Genomic DNA, 19,128 nt, shown 5'->3' with positions numbered 1-19,128 from the left:
AAAGCTCACAATCAACTGGACATACATCAACAACAACAACAACAACAGCAACAACAATTACAACCTTTATCACCTCAACAATCAATTAAATATAATTCAAATTGTTCTCGAAGTGATTCAATTAACTCATTTAAATTTAATAATAACATCAATCAAAACAATCAACGGATTAATAAACATAATCTTAATCATGATGAGATTTCAAATGTTGCTCTGTCAACTTCAACATCTAATTGCTCATTACATAATTGTTACACCAATCATATTAATTTATCATCAAGTCAACAACAATTACAATCTCAATCATCCTCATCTTCAACATCTCCATCTTCATCAACAATTGGTCACCATCACCATCACCATCATCATCATCATCATCATATTACAACTAATCAACAACAACAATTAAAACAACATCAAGGGGCTTCTCGTTCAAATGAGAGTTCAACTAATAATGTTTCACGAAGCTGCCTAAAAGTAAACAATTGTAATTAGATTTAATTTGATATTATTAATAATTATTATTGTCCCTTTATTATCAATTACATTTATTATTATTATTGATTATGATTGATTCTCAACAATGTTACGAGATATTATTGGTTACAATTAACTTAACTTTTTCTCTCTCTCTCTTTGGTTTTCTTGTTTTTGTTTTATTGTGTTCGAGTGCGAACCCAAATCAACATCCATTGATTAATCAATTAGAATAAGAAAATTATTATTAATAAACGAAAAGAAAAACAATTTATTGATTGTGTAAATAATTCATTTAAATCATTCATCACCGATCCAATTAATCAATTTGCTTAATTGTTGTTGTTGTTCACATTTTTGTTTACATTTTAATAACAACAAACTTTTTTTGGTTAATCTGGTTAATTGTTGACCAGAAAACAATTAAAAAAAAAAGACACAATTCACTCTTACATACATATATCTACTATTAGTTATCTTTACTTTTCAATTATCTTATATTGATTAAGTTAATTGTTTACGATTTGATTATGAGATTTGATTGAGTTTTTTTTTCTGTCTCAGTTTTGGTTTAAAGATACAAACTTTTCATGGACCAATTGTTATATTAACAAGGTTACTTTTCTAATTTAATTTAAACAGAAAATGAAAGTAAACATTGACACAAGAGATTGTAAACTAATTGTTAGAATTAATTTAATCAATTATCTTAATTAAAGAAAATTTTCTAATTAATTTTTGGCGCCATCTGGTGGATTTTAAAAGAACTAAAAAAGGTGAACCGGTAAATTTTTTTCTCTTTTTTCATCTTGTGATTAATTAATTTTTCCCTCTTTGTCCCCAATCTTTTTTTTCTTTTATTAATTAATTATTTCTCCATCTTTTTTTTTCTTCACCTTTTAATCAGTGTTAATCTCTAGATTGGTGAAATATGTTGCAAAGATTTTAATCAATTCTCTCTGGTTAATTGATTGTTTTCCATGTTGTGTTAACCCTTTTGTATCTACTTTTTTTTGCCTCTTCTAGAATCTTCAACATCTAATGTTGGATAATGTTAGTTGATCCGAATCATGATTATTTTAATTTAGTTTTTCGTTTTTATTTCCAGTTAAATGTAAATAGTAATTGAGTTATCCCTGTTAAGGAGAAAGACGGAGATTGACAAGTTTACTTTGGAATAAACTTACAAGGTAAAAGTACATATTATCCATTTGGAACAAATTTATTTTCTATTTAGATTGATGATTCAATTAATGGGAACATTTCTCTCTCTCTGTATACTTACGTTTTTATAGAGAACAAAAATTTACACTCTTTTCTCTTTTCTTTTTCCAAATTCTATTCTATTCTATTCTTTATGTGTCTTGTCTATTGTTACTAATCATTCTCAATGTTTCCTTGATTTCAGGTTGACAATTAGACTTGGACACAGAACCTTGAGATTGGAACCATTAGAGAGAGAGAGAGAGAGAGAGAAACAAAGACTTTTCCCTGACTCAGCTCATCTCTTAATTGCTTGTAATTGGACACTGGTCAAGTCATAGATTCATATGTATACACATGGGCTATTCTACTTTTTGGTTTCATTGTAATTATCTTGTGTTGACAGATTTGGTCAACATGGTTTTTGGTCACTGATTAATTCAACTAAAAGTCCACAATTACCATTATATCATCGTTAATACCTGGAGCTTTTATTTCCCAATGAATATAAATCAACAATATGAGAGTTTTATTTTCATGCTCACCAGTTTGTTGACTTTAAGGTAAGTGTTTAATTTATTTTCAAATTTAATTAGTAGTAGTACAACAATTTAATATTTATCCACCTACATACACATGATATCATCATCATCATCACCATGAGGATGATGATTATCACTTTTTTCCTCCATTGAAAATCACTGCTTTTGACACAGAGTATGAGAAATGTTTACAATTTGATGCATCATTAATTGTAATCTTGTCATCTTAAGTGTGTGTCTTGTGTTATTGCCAATGATTTAATTTACAATTAAAAGGTTTAACTATTAAATTGTTGTATCATCAGATAATTAATGCTAATTACTTAATTGATAAAAAATTGATGACAACATTTATTAATCAATATTGGTGAGTAATTAAGACAAAAAATTTAATAACCAACCAAAAAATTTATTTATTTCATTTTCTCATTGAAATATTGATTCTTAATGATTAATTACTCAAAATTAACTAATTATGGTGTGATTTCAATATGAAAATTTAGCAAAACTATTATTTATTAACTAATAGAATCACATCTCCATGAATTACTGATAGAAAAGCTTTAATTAACCGCTAATTGTGTTGATTTAGTTACTGATTATCTTTTCCAATTAGACTAATGGATTAAAATTTTCTAAATTCGATTTTAATCAAATTTACTTGATCAACAATCAGTAAATGATATCGCTCACTTTAAAGTCTATTTTCTTGATCAATGACTTTCATCTTCTATCATCATTGTTATCTTCATCTTCATCTTCATCTTAACGGTTTCCTTTTGGAACTTTTTTTCTTCATTGAGAAAACATTCTCAATGTATCAGATTTAATTGTCTCTTTATCTGTTGACTGATTAATGCTGACAATTAATCACTTTCAAAATCATTGAATCACTTGAGCTCATCCTCTTCTTAATCACTTGATTGTTTTGATTTTTTCTCTCTCTCGTTGATTCTTTAATCAATTGATTGATTATCATCTCAATCCATTTCTCCTTAATTGTCCAGTGTTAATTTATCTCTTGTCTCTCCAACAATCAAGTGTCATTGGTTTATGTCTATTAATAATAATCCATATGGATGATCCTTTTTTTCACTATATTTACTGGAATAATTATCTCAACATCACTAATTTTGATAATTATATTGCAACAATCAACTAATCAAATCAACTTGATTTTTTTTACTCCTCAGATACTCCTATTAATTGTTTGAATGTGTTTCCATTCAATGATCAAATCTAAATCTCAGTGTTAATTTTTTTTGCCTTATACTCAATTTTAATTGGACTGATTTGTAATTAGTGAATTGAAACTAGTTTTTCCTAAACTAATTAAGTTTCTGTAAAAGCTGAATCAGTCAACTTTAACCATCTCATCATCATTATCAACATCATCTTTAGTTTTCATATTCATACCTTGAAATCATCATCAGTGATACATCAGAAAAAAAGACAAAAAAAACATCAATGAATTCAATTCATATCATGAGTTTATTGACTCTCCTCCTCCTCCTCCTCTTTGTACAGGTAAGTTTGTACTCACCTCTTAATTAATTCAACCAATTATAATTAAATGTTAAATTGTGATATAACTTTTCTCTCTTAACATGATATCATCACCAAGATGATGATGATAATCATGATGATTCTCACTTGTAATCATCACTTTCTTTCAATTCTGTTCTTGACAAGGAAAAAAAATATATATATGTTTACAATTTAATGCATCATTAATTGTTATGTTATTGTTATTGTCAATGATTTAAATTACAATAAAAAAGGATTCACTTTGACTAATACATAACATTGGATAGATTATGATGATAATATCAATTGAATGGGGTAAAAAATTGACACAAAATACAATGAGAATAGAAAAATCTAACATAATAGAAAGAAGAAAAAAAAGTTTTCTTTTTTCTTGTTTACTTGTTTGTTTATCTTTTTCTTCTTACATTTTCATCCTCATCTTCAGTCGCCATTTTTTCACTCGTAGTTCCAATCATTTTGTCAATTCCTCTGTTAAGGTTAACTCTCTCTCTCTCTCTCTCTCTCTCTCTTCATCTCTTTACCATTCTGATGATAACAATGATGAAGATGATGAAGTTATCTGATAAATGGTTTTATTGAACCAAATCAAATTGAAACTTACTCTTTCTTTGGGTTCCTTTGGATTTCGTATGAGCATCTTATTGAAGAAATTGCTTTCTCTCTCTCAGTTACTCACTTTCTCCCTGAAGATACATCCAGTTTACTCTTCTCCCCATCATCCTAAGTCTATTTCTGATCAAATTGATGTTAATCACAATATGATGTAAGATCATCAACTTAATTGCTTCAACTCAATTCAAATCAATTTAATATGTAACCTTAATTTTGATGTTTATCCTCCAATGTCAACTTGGTTTCCATCTTAATTGTAATGTTACTTTATATTTTTATTTGTTGATTAATTAATTGTTGTTGATGATGATGTGATCAAACTTGATCAATATAAATTGTTATTATTATCATCAATTTAATTGTATCCATCGTAATGTTAAATGATATAATATGATGTGTTTGTGTGTGGGATAAATATTACTTATCATTTAAATATTGATTACAATTAATTATATTATAACTGATTGTCAATTTAATTTTATTAGTTAAATAAGTTTGTTTAAAATTAACTAGATGATCTGTTTACTTTATTCACAATTAACTGTATTTATTTTATGATTACGCTTTTATACTTAACAATTAATTGATTAATTTAGTTTAACTTTCTTCTTAATCCAATGTTAATTGTTCAATTATCATTAAACTAATCAATAAGGTTACTGCTTTTAATTAGTTTAGGTCAAATGTTATGAGAGAGTTAATATAAAATAAACAATTAAGTAAACAATTTGTAATTTGATTTTTAATCAATTAATCCAATTGTATCATTATATTAATTGTCCAATTAACTTTCATTGATGATGATTGTTTAATTGTTGACAATTAAGTGTATGTGAGTATTGAGCAATAACAATGATAAGTATTGAATGATTGGTAAAAATTTTTGCCCAGTTAATTAACTAACTATTATTATGTGACAACTTTGAATACTTGTGATTAGGACAATTAAGTATGATGACAATTAACTGATTATGATCATTTTTCTTATATTGATTCACTATGAATGAAAGACAAAAGATTTTCTGTTTTTATTGATTATGATTAATTGTTGATCGTTAATCATTTGATTTACTTGATCAACTATCAATGGAAATGAAATGAACGTTTGAAAATTAATGAAGCCAATTTTTACCTTAAATCTACTCATCACTTGGGTGGAGTTGATTGTTGTTGTAATCTATTAATTTACTGATTGTCATTAAATTGTCTGCTGTTAGCTGGTTTTATCTCAACAGGAAAACCCTTGATTTTCAAATCTATACAATCAAGTTAATCATCATTATACTATCCCATGTGATTAAGTATTAATTGTTTTGTCATTGATTGTCATCATCAAAATACTGAGCAATTATTAAAAATATTAATACAATTGATGATGATTAATGATTGATTTTGTTTTGAATTTGATAATTTTTGATGGTTGATAGATTTCAGTTGGTCAGCAGCAACAAAAACGCTCATTTGACATTGATTGGTCAAACAATACCTTCCTTAAAGATGGACAACCCTTTACCTACATTTCCGGGTCACTTCATTATTTCCGGGTTCCAGTTGAATATTGGTCAGATAGGATGATGAAGATGAAAAAAGCAGGACTCAATGCTGTCCAAACGTACGTTGAATATTAATTATTTGTTTTTTTTTCTCTATCATCAAATGTCCAGTCAATCATATGGACCAACTAATTAACTAATTGTCCATCATTTACTTTTCAGATACATTGAATGGCGATCCCATGAACCAATCAATGGAGGACCATATGATTTCAGTGGTAATCTTGATATATTTAAATTCATTGAAATTGCCAAGGAAAATAATCTACTGGTCATCTTACGGCCTGGACCTTATATCTGTGCTGAACGTGACATGGTAATTAGATTGACCATTATTGATTATTAGATTTTTTTTTCTTCTTTCTATTAATATCTTTGTTAATTGTTTCCAAAGGGTGGTTTACCTTCATGGCTATTAAAGGTTGATCCATTGATGAAAATACGAACCAGTGATCCTGTTTATCTGTCCTATGTTAGCCGGTGGTTTAATTATCTTCTACCTCGACTTGAACCTTACCTTTACAACAATGGTGGACCGGTGATAATGATGCAGGTTGAAAATGAATATGGAAGTTACTTTGCCTGTGATTACAATTATACTTATTATCTTCGAGATTTGATGGTCAACTTGACCAATAACAATGTCGTTCTATTCACTACCGATGGTAATGGTTTAAACTACCTTAAATGTGGACAAATCAATGGTACATTGGCGACAATTGATTTTGGACCAGGGGCTGATGTAAATCTTTCCTATTCGTATTTAAGATCGGTACAACCTAATGGACCATTGGTTAACTCTGAATATTATACAGGATGGCTTGACCATTGGGCAGAGCCTCATTCAGTTACCTCTGATAGTTTAGTTGCCCTTACATTAGACACTTTACTATCAAAAAATGTCTCTGTCAATATGTAAGTTATCATTTAAATTGTTCAACTATTCAACAATTTAATATCAAGATATTGATTATCCAGGTATATGTTTCATGGTGGAACCAATTTTGACCTTGGTGCTGGTGCTAATTATGGTGCTAATTATCAACCACAACCAACCAGTTATGATTATGATTCACCAATAACTGAATCTGGTGATTTAACAAGTAAATATTTTGCAATTAGATCAACAATTTCAAAGGTAAAAACAATTGATCTTAATTAAATCTTACAAATATTATAATCAACTCAATTTACTTGACTCTCAGTATTTTCCTGTTGATCATTTAATTGACCTGAAGTGAGTCCTAAAATGTCATTGACCATTACCGCTGACCTAGTGTGGGATTGGAATACAATAATTAAAGGTGGACAAATTAAAATTAACAATTTACCAATGTCCTTTGAAGCTCTTGGTGTATCAACTGGTTTTGTGGTTTATTCAAGTTTAATTAATTGTACTCCAAGTGATCCTAGTCTATTGACAATTAAGACTCTTAGAGATCGTGCAATTGTCCTTGTTGATGGGGTAATTATATACTATTATTAATAAGATAATTACTAATTGAAATTTAGTAATTAAATGGATTAATTATCCATTTTCTATACATGTAATATTAAGATAATTGTTATTATATATTAATTGTATTTTTCTAACAGAAACTTCAAGGAGTATTATCAAGAGCTGTTTCGATTAACTCATTACCAATCGAGGCTCGATTAGGTTCACGATTAGATTTAATTGTTGAGAATGAAGGTCGAATCTCATATGGAAGTTATATTAGTGAGGAAAAGGTAATTTAATCAACGTTGATTATGAATACGAAAATCTATTACAATTGAAATCATTTGAATCAATTATATTGATTTTTTTTTCTTTACGCTTTCAACTTTAATTGTTATGGTTTCTCTCTCTCTCTCTCTCTCTCTCTCTCTCTCTCTCTCTCTCTCTCTCTCTCTCTAATTGTGATTTGCAGGGTATCATTGGAGATGTTAAATTGGGAGCAATTACAATTACCAATTGGACTCATATTTATTATCAAAAATTGGGAAACTTAATGGATTCAGTTACTAATCATTTGGTGAAAAATAAATACACTGATGAACATAATAATCATCATGATAATGGAAGTATTGAAATTAACAAGACACAATTAGTGACCAATGAATCTCCACCCCCACAATCTATTTCTCCCTCACCGGAAGTAGTTAAATATCCAGCAATTTTCGGTAGTAGTTTTCAACTTCCTGTTGGTGTCAAACCAAGTGACACTTTTTTAAATTTAAGTAACTTTACCAAAGGAATTGTTGGATTTAATGGTCATCTTTTGGGAAAATATTGGCCTCACACTGGACCTCAAGTGACACTTTATGTTCCAGGAGTTTGGTTTAAATCTTATCCAGATTATAATCTACTTACCATATTGGAGACTCTCCAAATTAACTCATCATCATCATCAGCTGATAAACCGATTACAATTCAATTCCAGTCACAACCAATTCTCAATGGATCAATACCTTTTTCAAATGTTAAAACTTACGATTATTGGTTATCCAAATTACAGGTCAACAATCAACTTTAATCTAGCTGATTATTGATTGTTTTTAATTTTATTTTTATCAACACAATTGATAATATAACTTTTTTTTTGTTCATTTTGGTATATAAACAAAACTATTATACATTCAAATCACATCAACATTAACAAAAAACAACATCATCAATCAAACAACATCATTTTAATCAACTCTTTCTGTGTTAACTATAAAATATTTTGTTACACTCTTTAATCAGTAACAATTAACTTTTGAAAGTTAACAATTTTCGTCTAAATTAGTTACAAAAATCGAGAGATTTATGTAATTTAATTATTGCGTTTCTTTTTTATTTACATTTTCAATTAATACAATTATAAACACAATGATGATGATGATGGAGATGATAAAATATTTATAACTTACTTTGTGATGGATAATAACAAAAAATAATATTAGGATGATGAAACAAACGTCAACTTGTATTGAGATGAGAAGATGATTAAAAAAAATTGGTAATCAGTTTGGTTGATTGTTAATTAACTATGATTTTTGCGAAATGCTTTGGGCAATTTACGCCAAGAAACATAAACTTTAAGCTCATCAATAATTTCTTGTTTACATGATAAGGTGCATGGTTTGTACAGGGTAACATCACTGAAACGAGAAAATAATCTGATGGGAAAAAGGAATTGATTAGTTGATTGTGATTCAAACTCGGGAATTGTTTTGTTTTCCTTTACTTACTGATAAAATTTTTGGAAATCTCGTTCATTGGAAATTAATCTTTGAATAAATAGATCCCAATTTATTGGGTCAAGTGAAGGTATCTTGAGGTCAACCAGAGCATTATAAGCTAACCTCCAGACTGGACCATAGAGTCCATTTGTATTGGCTTGAGTTAAATTGAAAAAATAGGTTTCATGGTTAATCACTGAGCCTTGAGTCGAGGTGTGGTACAACCTGTAGGCTGGATTGTTACCCTTGAATGAGGTTATACTTGGTCCTATGTAAGCGTTTCCTATCGGTGCTCCGGTTCGTGGGGAATAGTAGACACGAAACTCATCTCGATGAGTGTGTCCATAAAATTGGGACACTATTGTTTCTTGAAAACGGTCAACAATTTGCAGAAAATTGTCAACCCAAGATGAGGTACACTCTCTATTGTCCGGTGCAATGTGACCCACAATTTGAACCTTTTCACCAAGTATTTCAGCTTCGTAAAGTTGACCCACCAACCATTTCAATTGACCACCAGGATCTTGAGGGTCAAATAGTGTCCAAGGGTTAAGACGAGCACAATAATTAGTGTTCAATGCAACCAAACGTAATCCAGGAGACAAAGGTAAAGAGTAATAACCTCCTCTAATAAAGTTAGTTAATTATTAATTAAAATGAGCAATAAATAGATGAAAATAATTAGTCAAATTGGATCAATTAAATCAACTGTTTACTATTTACATTCGTAGGGTTGCCAATGCAGTCTCTGGAAGCCAAACTGACCATTCAATAGCCAATACCTCATATAACCAGGAAGCAGATAAATGACCTGAGATACCAGGGGGTGGAAAACTAAATTAAAATTAAGGAAACAATTAGTAATCAAATGATAATGTAGACGAAAATGATTAAAATTGAATAATTATTGCAACTTGAGACAATTGACTTATAGTCTCAATTTAACCACAAATGAGTTAAAAAGAAAGTGACAATTAATAATTAAATCGACAAGGAAGTGATCAAGTAATTGACAATTAAATCTGATTAGTAATTGACAATAAGGAGAAAATCACAAAATCAAGTTGTCAATGCGAAAATTTTAATTCTAACTGAAAGAAATTAACTGAACCACATAACGGTAATTCATTAACTAATTAGCAATTTAAGTTACAATCATAATCATCATCATGATTGACTAATCATTGATTCAAATTGTAATAGATTAACTAAATAATGAATCATTTAACTTGAACGTATCAAAATCAATGGCCAATATCAAGGTATTAACAGTAAATGAGATTAATATTTTGTTAGTGGTCACTTAATGTTGCAAATTATTTTAATTGTTGTAACATTAATTGTTAATCGTAGTTCTGGTTCTCAATTATTATTACCTGTTGGCTGGAAATCCCTCATGATTACCAATTACAGGGAAAACTGGAACCGAAGCATATTGTTTAATTAGATGAGTTATATATCGAACATGGTTCAGAATTTCATTTCGACTAGAGTTCCAAATATCATGAGGTCCAATGTCACCCGTCCAGAGCCAATAATCAACCTGATTAACAATTAAAAGAAAATTCATTATTAATTAATCATAAGAGTTTCAATTAGACTCCCAAGAGAAATCAGTTAATGTTCATTTTCATGATGGAATGAAAAAAAATATTTAATTCACTTGATTAGATTGAAATTCATGTTAATCGTCATGTTAATTTAACATTTTCAGTTAATCTGTTTTTTTTTGTTATTAAATTAATTTAAGATTAACTTTAACAACTAATTGTTTAACAATTAATCTCCTCAGATTATTAATCTGTTTTTCTTTGGGACAACAATCAGATTATTTAAACTGAAGGGATTTTTTTTTCAGAGATTAATTTTACCTGAATAAGATTATTATTAGATTATTATTATTCAAAATGATCATTGAATGTACAGAGTGATTGAAATAATGATGATAATCATCATAATTACAATTATATTGTTGATGATTAAATAGGAGGTACAATTGTAAGGTAAAGATTTGCTTCAATGAATAATTATAATTAACCTTTCAATTACTTACAATTACATCTAATGATAATTTAATTTGCAATACCTTTTGATTTATAATATGATAATAATAGTTTAAAGATTAATATTCAATGTAATCACAATTAACCAACAATATACTAGGACATTTATGCTGAAAATGAATGGGGAAAAATTGATTCAGTGATTGGCCGAAAGAGTTGATACACTTTCGGATGAAAGATTCAATATCATTGGTGAATTTGATGACAATTAATTAAAGAGGAAAATAATTAACTTACATCAGGATGATTAGAGGCAATATTTTGCAAGGCACTGATTACAGTAGCTACTGGGGTGTCACATTTACCATAATCGCCCCAGAAACCAGCTGATCGTCTTTTGAATAAACTATCAACAGAATCACTAGTAAGTGATGATGATGGTGAAGATAAAGGTGGATTAGAAGATGATTCATCTAATTGTCTATCATTAGAAGATGTTGTTGATAGAATATCCTTGGATCGGCAACAAACGGGTTTCCCACATTCAGCATTAGAACCCGGTGAATAAAAGAGATCAGCATGAATATCGGTTATGTGAAGTACTTTGGTTATCCTTAATTGATCTGTTGATGATTTGATTAGTTGATTATTATTATTAATATCATTACGATAAGGTGATTGATTAACCAATTCAACCTTATCAGGTAAATGAATTGACCAGTTTGTTTTTAATGATGAAGATGCTAAGGCACAATTACCACCTAATAGTGTTGAGCACATTTCGTTAGCAGTTAACTTGGTATGGATTCCAATGTAATCTAAATCATCCTGTAAATTAAAAGTTACAAACTTGATTAATCTTTTGATACTTTAATTGTTGATTAATTTACTTACAACATAGTTTTCAGCTATTCCATCACAAACTTCACTCTTTTGTAATCTCAATGAATTACATGTTGTCTTAATTGCTGATGATAATCCAATCTTTGAATACATTGGTGATTGATATAATTCAGTTGCAGCAAAACAAGCCATACATGATGCCGATGATGATATACCATTTTTCATATCCTCGATAACCTAATTGTCAAGATTAAATTGTTACAATTTAGTATAATAATTGTAGAGTTAATTTTTATTTTAATGAAAAAAACTTTATTTTAATACAAAAACTTTCTCTACTGAAAAGGAAGGAAGATTCCAACATGGAGATGGTTATATTTTAAAAACACAAACTGAACTCGTTAATAATTTGAGTCCCTTTTTGTAGGTCAAAATGACCGTTGGAAGATAGAGAGGATAAAGGACATCTGGACAGTGAGTGTTCAGAGTGTACCCTCGAGGTCAGAGGTTAATTGATAGTAAAGTAAAAGAATAGAGATAGAGTTAATCCGAAGATTAACTTGAGAGCTTAAATTGAAATCTCACTATGAGAACTCGTTTTGAGATCTCATTTTGAGATTTAACTCTGAGAGCTCATTTTGAGATCTCATTTTGAGAACTAATTAAAATTTTAAGTTAGATTAGTGAAAAGGGTTTGTTAATTATTATTTAGTTGGAAATATTTTAAATTTTAAGATAGGAACAGTTCATCTCCCCCTACTTAATTAAGTCATGACTCCGTTCATGATAAAGGGTTATGTTTGAGATGTGAGCAATTTGTTCCTTTCCATTATCGTCGGTATATGTGATCGTCTTTGGATTACCACCAAAACTTTTAATTTCTTGAACTTCAAATGGTCCTTTTTGAACTCGCTTTTTACCTTGATATGAATATTTTACCAAAATTTTATCTCCGATTTTGATTTCGATTTTACCATTGGTTCTTTTGTCGTTCATTTTTCGTATTTTCAATATAGAATTTTCATCTTTTGGTTTTTCTGATGCTATTTGATTTAATTGCAATCCAAATTTCTCGTCTGCTGGTAAGATTGGACCTTCACCGTACAACTTGTACCAGGGTGTACATCCGATTACTGAGTGATAACTTCGATTAGAGTAGGAAATAGCGGAAGAGAGTAGACCCTTCCAATCAATTCCAGATTCTCTATATAATCCAATGAATGTTTTAATGTCTCTCATTTTTCTTTCAACTAAACCATTAGCTGCTGGATGGTAAGGTGAGGTGTAGCGAAGCTTGATTCCTCTGGTAACAGTCCAATTCTTCATTTCACGTGACGTGAATGCGGTGCCATTATCAGAAACAATTACTTTTATTTGGTCAATTCTACTGAATGAATCGAGAAAATTAATTACAGCCAATGAAGATTCTTTCATGGCTTTTCCCGCGACAATACGAGTAGCCTCATCGACTAACAGCAAGAATGATTTAGTCTTTTTATTGACATCAGATTTCTTTTCTAGTTCACCAAAATCAATATGAACAGTATCAAAGGGTATTTTGGAATGATGGGGTAGAAAAGGTGGGTCAAATTTAGGCTTTGGTTTATTCAACTGACAAAGATGACAAGTTTTTATGTATTCAACGATATCTCTCTTCATACCTGGCCAATGGAAGCGGCTTTTTATCTTATGATATGTTCGCCAATATCCACCGTGACCACCTGAGTCTCTATCATCATGATAAGCTTTCAAAATTTCATTGATTTTAGTCTTTTCTAAAGGTTTAGATTCAATTTGCCTTGAGAACTCATTTTGAGGTTTCACTTTGGGATCTCGTTCTGAGATCTCATTTTGAGAGCTCATTTTGATTTCTCGTTCTGAGATCTCATTTTGAGAGCTCATTTCGATCTCTCCATTTGAGATCTCGTTTTGAGAACTCGTTTTTAAATAAGAAAAGTTCGATGAAAGTAATGCATAAGCAAATGGTTCTAAGCAAAGTCTCGACAATGCATCAGCATCTGAATGTAATCGACCTGGTCTATGATCTATTTTTAAATCGTAAGACATTAAGAACAATTGCCATCTAGCTAATCGTCCTTTTGGTTCTTTCAGATTCATGAGATAAGCTAGAGCTGCATGATCAGTATGAACAACAAATGATCGACCTTCTAAAAATGTTCGAAAATATTTTACTGCTTTTATGACTGCAAGTGCTTCTTTTTCTGTGATTGAATAATTTATTTCTTGTTTTGAAAAGGTGTATGATTGGTAACCAATAACTCTTAATTGTTGATTCTTAGGCTTTGTCGTGTCTCTTTGATAAAGAACAGAGCCTGAACCAAGTCCACTAGCATCGGTACACAATTCAAAAGGTAATTCAGAATCTGGTAGACTAAGAATTGGGTTGGAAGTTATTAATGTTTTCAACTGATCAAATGATTTTTGACAGTCCTCAGTCCAAACAAATGGCTCATTTTTTCTTTTCAATTTATCTAAAGGCCTGGCAATTGAAGCATAATCTTTGATAAAAGAACGAAAATGACCTGTCAATCCTGTAAATTGTCTGATTGAGTGTAGATCGTGAGGTGGTAACATTTTTCTAACTTTCTCAATTGATTCAACTTTGGTTGTTTTTGTATTTCCGTCGATAACTCGACCGAGAAACTTAACTGAGGGTCTCATGAATTCTGATTTATCGAGATTAATTACCATGTTAGCTGCATTAAGTTTACTCAGAACTTGGTAAGTAAGTTGTTGACATTCTTGTTTAGTCTTCGAACCTACACAAATATCATCTATGTAAACACACACTTTTCCTGTTTCTAGCAAATCAGATAGAATATTATTCATGTGTCTCTGAAAGATGGAAGGGCTATTTTTCCATCCGAATGGTAAACGATTCCATTCATAATGACCGAATGGTGTAACAAATGCTGAGAATTTTCTTGTCTCTTTTGACAAAGGTAATTGCCAAAATCCTTCTTTCAGATCTATTTTTGAAAAGTATTGACATCCTCCAAATAAGGAGATAATATTATCGATTAAAGGAAAAGGAAATGGATCTAAATCTGTTTGCTTATTAATTTCTCTATAATCAATGCAAAATCTTAATTCACCATTTTCTTTTGGAACAAAAGTAACTGGTGATGCATAACTCGAAGTTGAATTGGTGATAATTTTTCGTTCAATTAAATTCTTAATCTTCTCTCTAGCATAAGCTAATTTATGAGCAGACATTGAGTATGGTTTACAACGTACAATTGAATGCGATTCTTTTAGTTTAAAATCAACAAAATTAATTGAATCAGGCAATTCGTCTAAACATAAATTCGGAAAATTACTTCGAACATCATCATGACTTTCGATTAATGGTAAGGTGAGAAATGAATTATTGGAATCTTGACATAATTTGATGCCTAAAGCATTTAAATCTGAGTAACCTAAAATGATTGGTAAAGGAAGAGTATCAAGAAGTAACAAGTTTATTTTTGCTGATCTCTCATTGAAACTAACTTTGGCTTCACAAATTTTATCAGAGTTGAATAAATCACCATTGATTTGTCTTGTTACTTGTTGATATTTAGTATATTTCCAGTTGTTTTTAAAAACTACATCAGATCGAATAAAACTTTTGTCAGAACCAGAATCTAATACACATTGAAACGATTGACCATTAACTAAAACGAATGTTTTAGGATCACAAACATTGATACTTTCATCAAAAGTGTTAGCAAAATTTGATTCCTCATTTTGAGATCTCACTTTGGGATCTCCATTCGAGATCTCATTTTGAGAGCTCATTTCGATATCTCCATTTGAGATCTCATTTTGAGTGCTCATTTTGATATCTCCATTTGAGATCTCATTTTGAGTGCTCATTTTGATATCTCCATTTGAGATCTCATTTTGAGTGCTCATTTTGATATCTCCATTTGAGATCTCATTTTGAGTAAGATTTAAATCTAATTCAGAAATCTCTATTTTTTCAGGGGAATTCAAGGAAATAAACCCATCTGATGGTTTGTTCGATTGATTTTGGTTAGAACTTTGATTTTTATTAGGAGGTTTGTTGCTACCCTTGCCGTTAGGAGGATGAGACTTACCCGATCGAGGTGGTTTGATTGTTTCAAGTGCTTCTCGTAATTCTTGTTTGGTTGAGAGTTGACGGGAAGAAAGTTGATTTTGAATTTCATCTGGTAAGCCAAGTAGAACCATGGTCACAAAGTTGAAATCATCTATGTCCGGAAATGCAAGTTGTATCAGTCGCTGTTTGTCATAGTAGTAATCAAAAATGTCACCACTTCGATACTCCCATTTTAATGCTAAAGATGCACAACTCACTCGATTATGACCGAATGATCTCAGAAATGAGCTTTTCCACAGTTCCCAATCCTCACTAATATTGTCTCTAATCATACTGTTGAACCATTTTAGCGCGTTGCCTTCAAGATTAGATTTGAGTCCATTCACTTTGGCCTTATCTTCTCTCCAATTATTGTGATCGCACATTTTTTCATATGTACACATCCAAGTCTTAGCATCTTCGGTTTTTCCATCAAACTTGGATATTTCCATTCGATGAATTTTTTGAGTTGCTAATGGTCGAAGAGATTCTTGAAAACACTTTAGAGTATTGTTGAACATTTCTTGTTGAGCTTTTATCATCTCAGCTACGGCTTGAAGCACTAGTGAATCTTGCGATGCACCTGATGATTGAGTGGAAGGAACACTTTCCACTTCTAGATCATTTTCATCACTAAGAACACTGCCAAAGTCATTGTTGAGATAAGGTGATGATTCATCTGCATTGAGTTGAACAGTGAGAGTTCGATGATGAGTAAAATTTTCGAGAGCGGACGCTACGGAGGGCTTCGAAAATAATACCTGATGAGATGAACTATCACGATGTTGATTATCGACAATTGTCCAATCACTATCAGCGAACAATTTGTACTTAGATAATTTGATTTGCTGATTTTCAGCTTTAACAAAATAAAATTTAAACTTGTTGGACATCTTCGCAATCCTGTCGAATGCGCCAAATTTGTAGAGTTAATTTTTATTTTAATGAAAAAAACTTTATTTTAATACAAAACTTTCTCTACTGAAAAGGAAGGAAGATTCCAACATGGAGATGGTTATATTTTAAAACACAAACTGAACTCGTTAATAATTTGAGTCCTTTTTAGGTCAAAATGACCGTTGGAAGATAGAGAGGATAAAGGACATCTGGACAGTGAGTGTTCAGAGTACCCTCGAGGTCAGAGGTTAATTGATAGTAAAGTAAAGAATAGAGATAGAGTTAATCCAAGATTAACTTGAGAAACAAATTGAAATCTCACTATGAGAACTCGTTTTGAGATCTCATTTAGATTATCTGAGAAACTCATTTGAGATCTCATTTTTGAAACAATTAAAATTTTAAGTTAGATTAGTGAAAAGGGTTTGTTAATTATTATTTAGTTGGAAATATTTTTAAATTTTAAGATGGAACAGTTCAATAATTACCTGTTGATTGTTTTAATTCAAATGATGAAATCTACAACTAATGTATCATTATTATTATTATTAGTAAATTGCTATTAATAGTAATAATTATAATTGTAGTTAAATATACAAAAAGTTTGTTTCAAGTGATTACATTTTCATTTTTAAAGTTAATTGTTGTTGATTTTGTGCTGTACTGGATTAGGGTTTGATATTAATCAAACTTAATATCATTTTACGGTACAATTAACTAACTGTTGGATAGGAAACAGTTAAGCAACAATTAATTGATAATGATTTATCATCAATTGAGATTGTTAATCAAAGAGGAAAAAAGAGAGAGTGAAACTTTTACTAAATTAAACTTTCTTTCTGATAAGTTGATTGTTATTAATATTACGATTAGTTAATAATCAATCTGACTTTCATGAATTGATGCTTAATTGTAACGGGATTTTTTCTTCTTCTTGTTGTTTGTTCAAAATGCTTAATTACTATTAAAGTAAGTAACCAGCTAATTATAATCATGTAACAACTTTTGACAATCAAGTTACAGTAACGATTGACTATTTTCAGGCTTAAGATTAATTATGATTGAGTTATTAGCATTTCATTGAAAAATTAAAATTGATTTAGTTTAATTTTTGACAATTGATTGCTTACCTTAACAAAATTAGCTCGGCTTAATCCATGTTGATTAGTTAATGTTGTAATTGATTCACGTAATTTAAGTGTGAGATGAGGTCCAAATGATCCGAATATTAAATTGTTTTCATTATCATTGGTGTCTAATTGTTTTGAATCTTGTTGATTAGTTGATGATGATAATGGATGATAACCATCAACACGATAACTTGTTGAAGATGATGATGAAGATGAGGATGATTGCCATGGAAGAGTAAAAGGAGTTAAGTGTAGATTCCAAGTTGACCAATTGCGAAATTTTCTCCAAATTGAGCTGATTGAAAATATTGATTCGGATTGTGAACAATTAACGACTTGACACTCATTTAACCAGATAATGGTTAATGTAAACAGTATCAATAGACACCAATTATTACCACTGATTGTAAAAGTAGTTTTCATTGTTGATAAAACTATCAAGTGTAATAATAATCATCGTCTTGTTGAATAACGAGACATTTTATCAAAACTTTGTAACAATTAACACTGATTAGCACATGTGAAGTTATATCAACTATGAATTACTATTATCTCCCTTGAAGAAGTTGCAATTAATTCAAATCAATCAAAGTTCAGCTTCTGTTAGTTGGTTGACCAGTTAATCCATTGAACAATTTAGCACAAATTTATCTCCTCTGGTGATGATTAAGTTGAGAAAAAACAATAAATCCTTTTTCTTGTCGATTGTCAATTGATTGTTGATTAGCGACTTCACGAAGTTTGAAAGTGAAATAAAAAAAAAACTTTTTTTAGTATCAGTAACATGAGAGAGAGAGAGAGAGAGAGAGAGAGAGAGAGAGAGAGAGAGAGAGAGAGAAAGGTAAGAAAAAAGTTCGAAAGAAGATGAAGGAAGAGGAAGAGGAAGGGGAGAGAGTGGGAGATTATGATGATAATGATAATGAGAGAGATAAAAGGAGAGGGAGTTACAAGATTTGGAACTAGTTTAAATTGACGAAATAAACG

The 19,128-nt window shown here is 30.1% G+C and overlaps 3 protein-coding genes across 3 annotated transcripts in view; 2 read left to right on the top strand and 1 right to left on the bottom strand.

Moving 5' to 3' along the window:
* The window catches only part of LOC128388946 (potassium voltage-gated channel subfamily A member 2-like), a 56,372-nt gene extending 55,627 nt beyond the window's left edge, over positions 1-745 (top strand). The window contains exon 5 of the mRNA XM_053348417.1: positions 20-745. Coding sequence (XP_053204392.1) covers positions 20-495 — 476 coding nt within the window. The 3' untranslated portion in view covers positions 496-745. The remainder of the gene's footprint in view (positions 1-19) is intronic.
* Positions 746-1,318: 573 nt separating this feature from the next.
* LOC128389110 (beta-galactosidase-like) lies at positions 1,319-8,570 on the top strand. Its single transcript, XM_053348631.1, is given in 11 exon segments — positions 1,319-1,667; positions 1,886-2,243; positions 3,416-3,749; positions 5,813-5,997; positions 6,101-6,254; positions 6,333-6,853; positions 6,917-7,076; positions 7,144-7,165; positions 7,168-7,403; positions 7,535-7,669; positions 7,852-8,570. Coding segments are annotated over 9 exon segments (2,079 nt in total). The 5' UTR covers positions 1,319-1,667; positions 1,886-2,243; positions 3,416-3,689; the 3' UTR covers positions 8,458-8,570.
* Positions 8,571-8,808: 238 nt separating this feature from the next.
* LOC128389108 (sphingomyelin phosphodiesterase-like) lies at positions 8,809-18,941 on the bottom strand. Its single transcript, XM_053348630.1, has 7 exons — positions 18,145-18,941; positions 12,046-12,231; positions 11,449-11,979; positions 10,525-10,691; positions 9,872-9,982; positions 9,158-9,775; positions 8,809-9,085 (listed from the first exon to the last, which is right to left on the bottom strand). Exons 1-7 carry the CDS (start codon positions 18,565-18,567, stop codon positions 8,950-8,952), a joined length of 2,172 nt encoding a protein of 723 aa, XP_053204605.1. The 5' UTR covers positions 18,568-18,941; the 3' UTR covers positions 8,809-8,949.
* Positions 18,942-19,128: the final 187 nt, after the last annotated feature.

This window comes from Panonychus citri, unplaced genomic scaffold, assembly GCF_014898815.1.
Source record: "Panonychus citri isolate SS breed McGregor unplaced genomic scaffold, ASM1489881v1 Contig00104, whole genome shotgun sequence".
NCBI lineage: Eukaryota > Metazoa > Arthropoda > Arachnida > Trombidiformes > Tetranychidae > Panonychus > Panonychus citri.
Note: the sequence above shows the minus strand (reverse complement) of the source record. Positions and strands in the feature narration are given on the sequence as shown.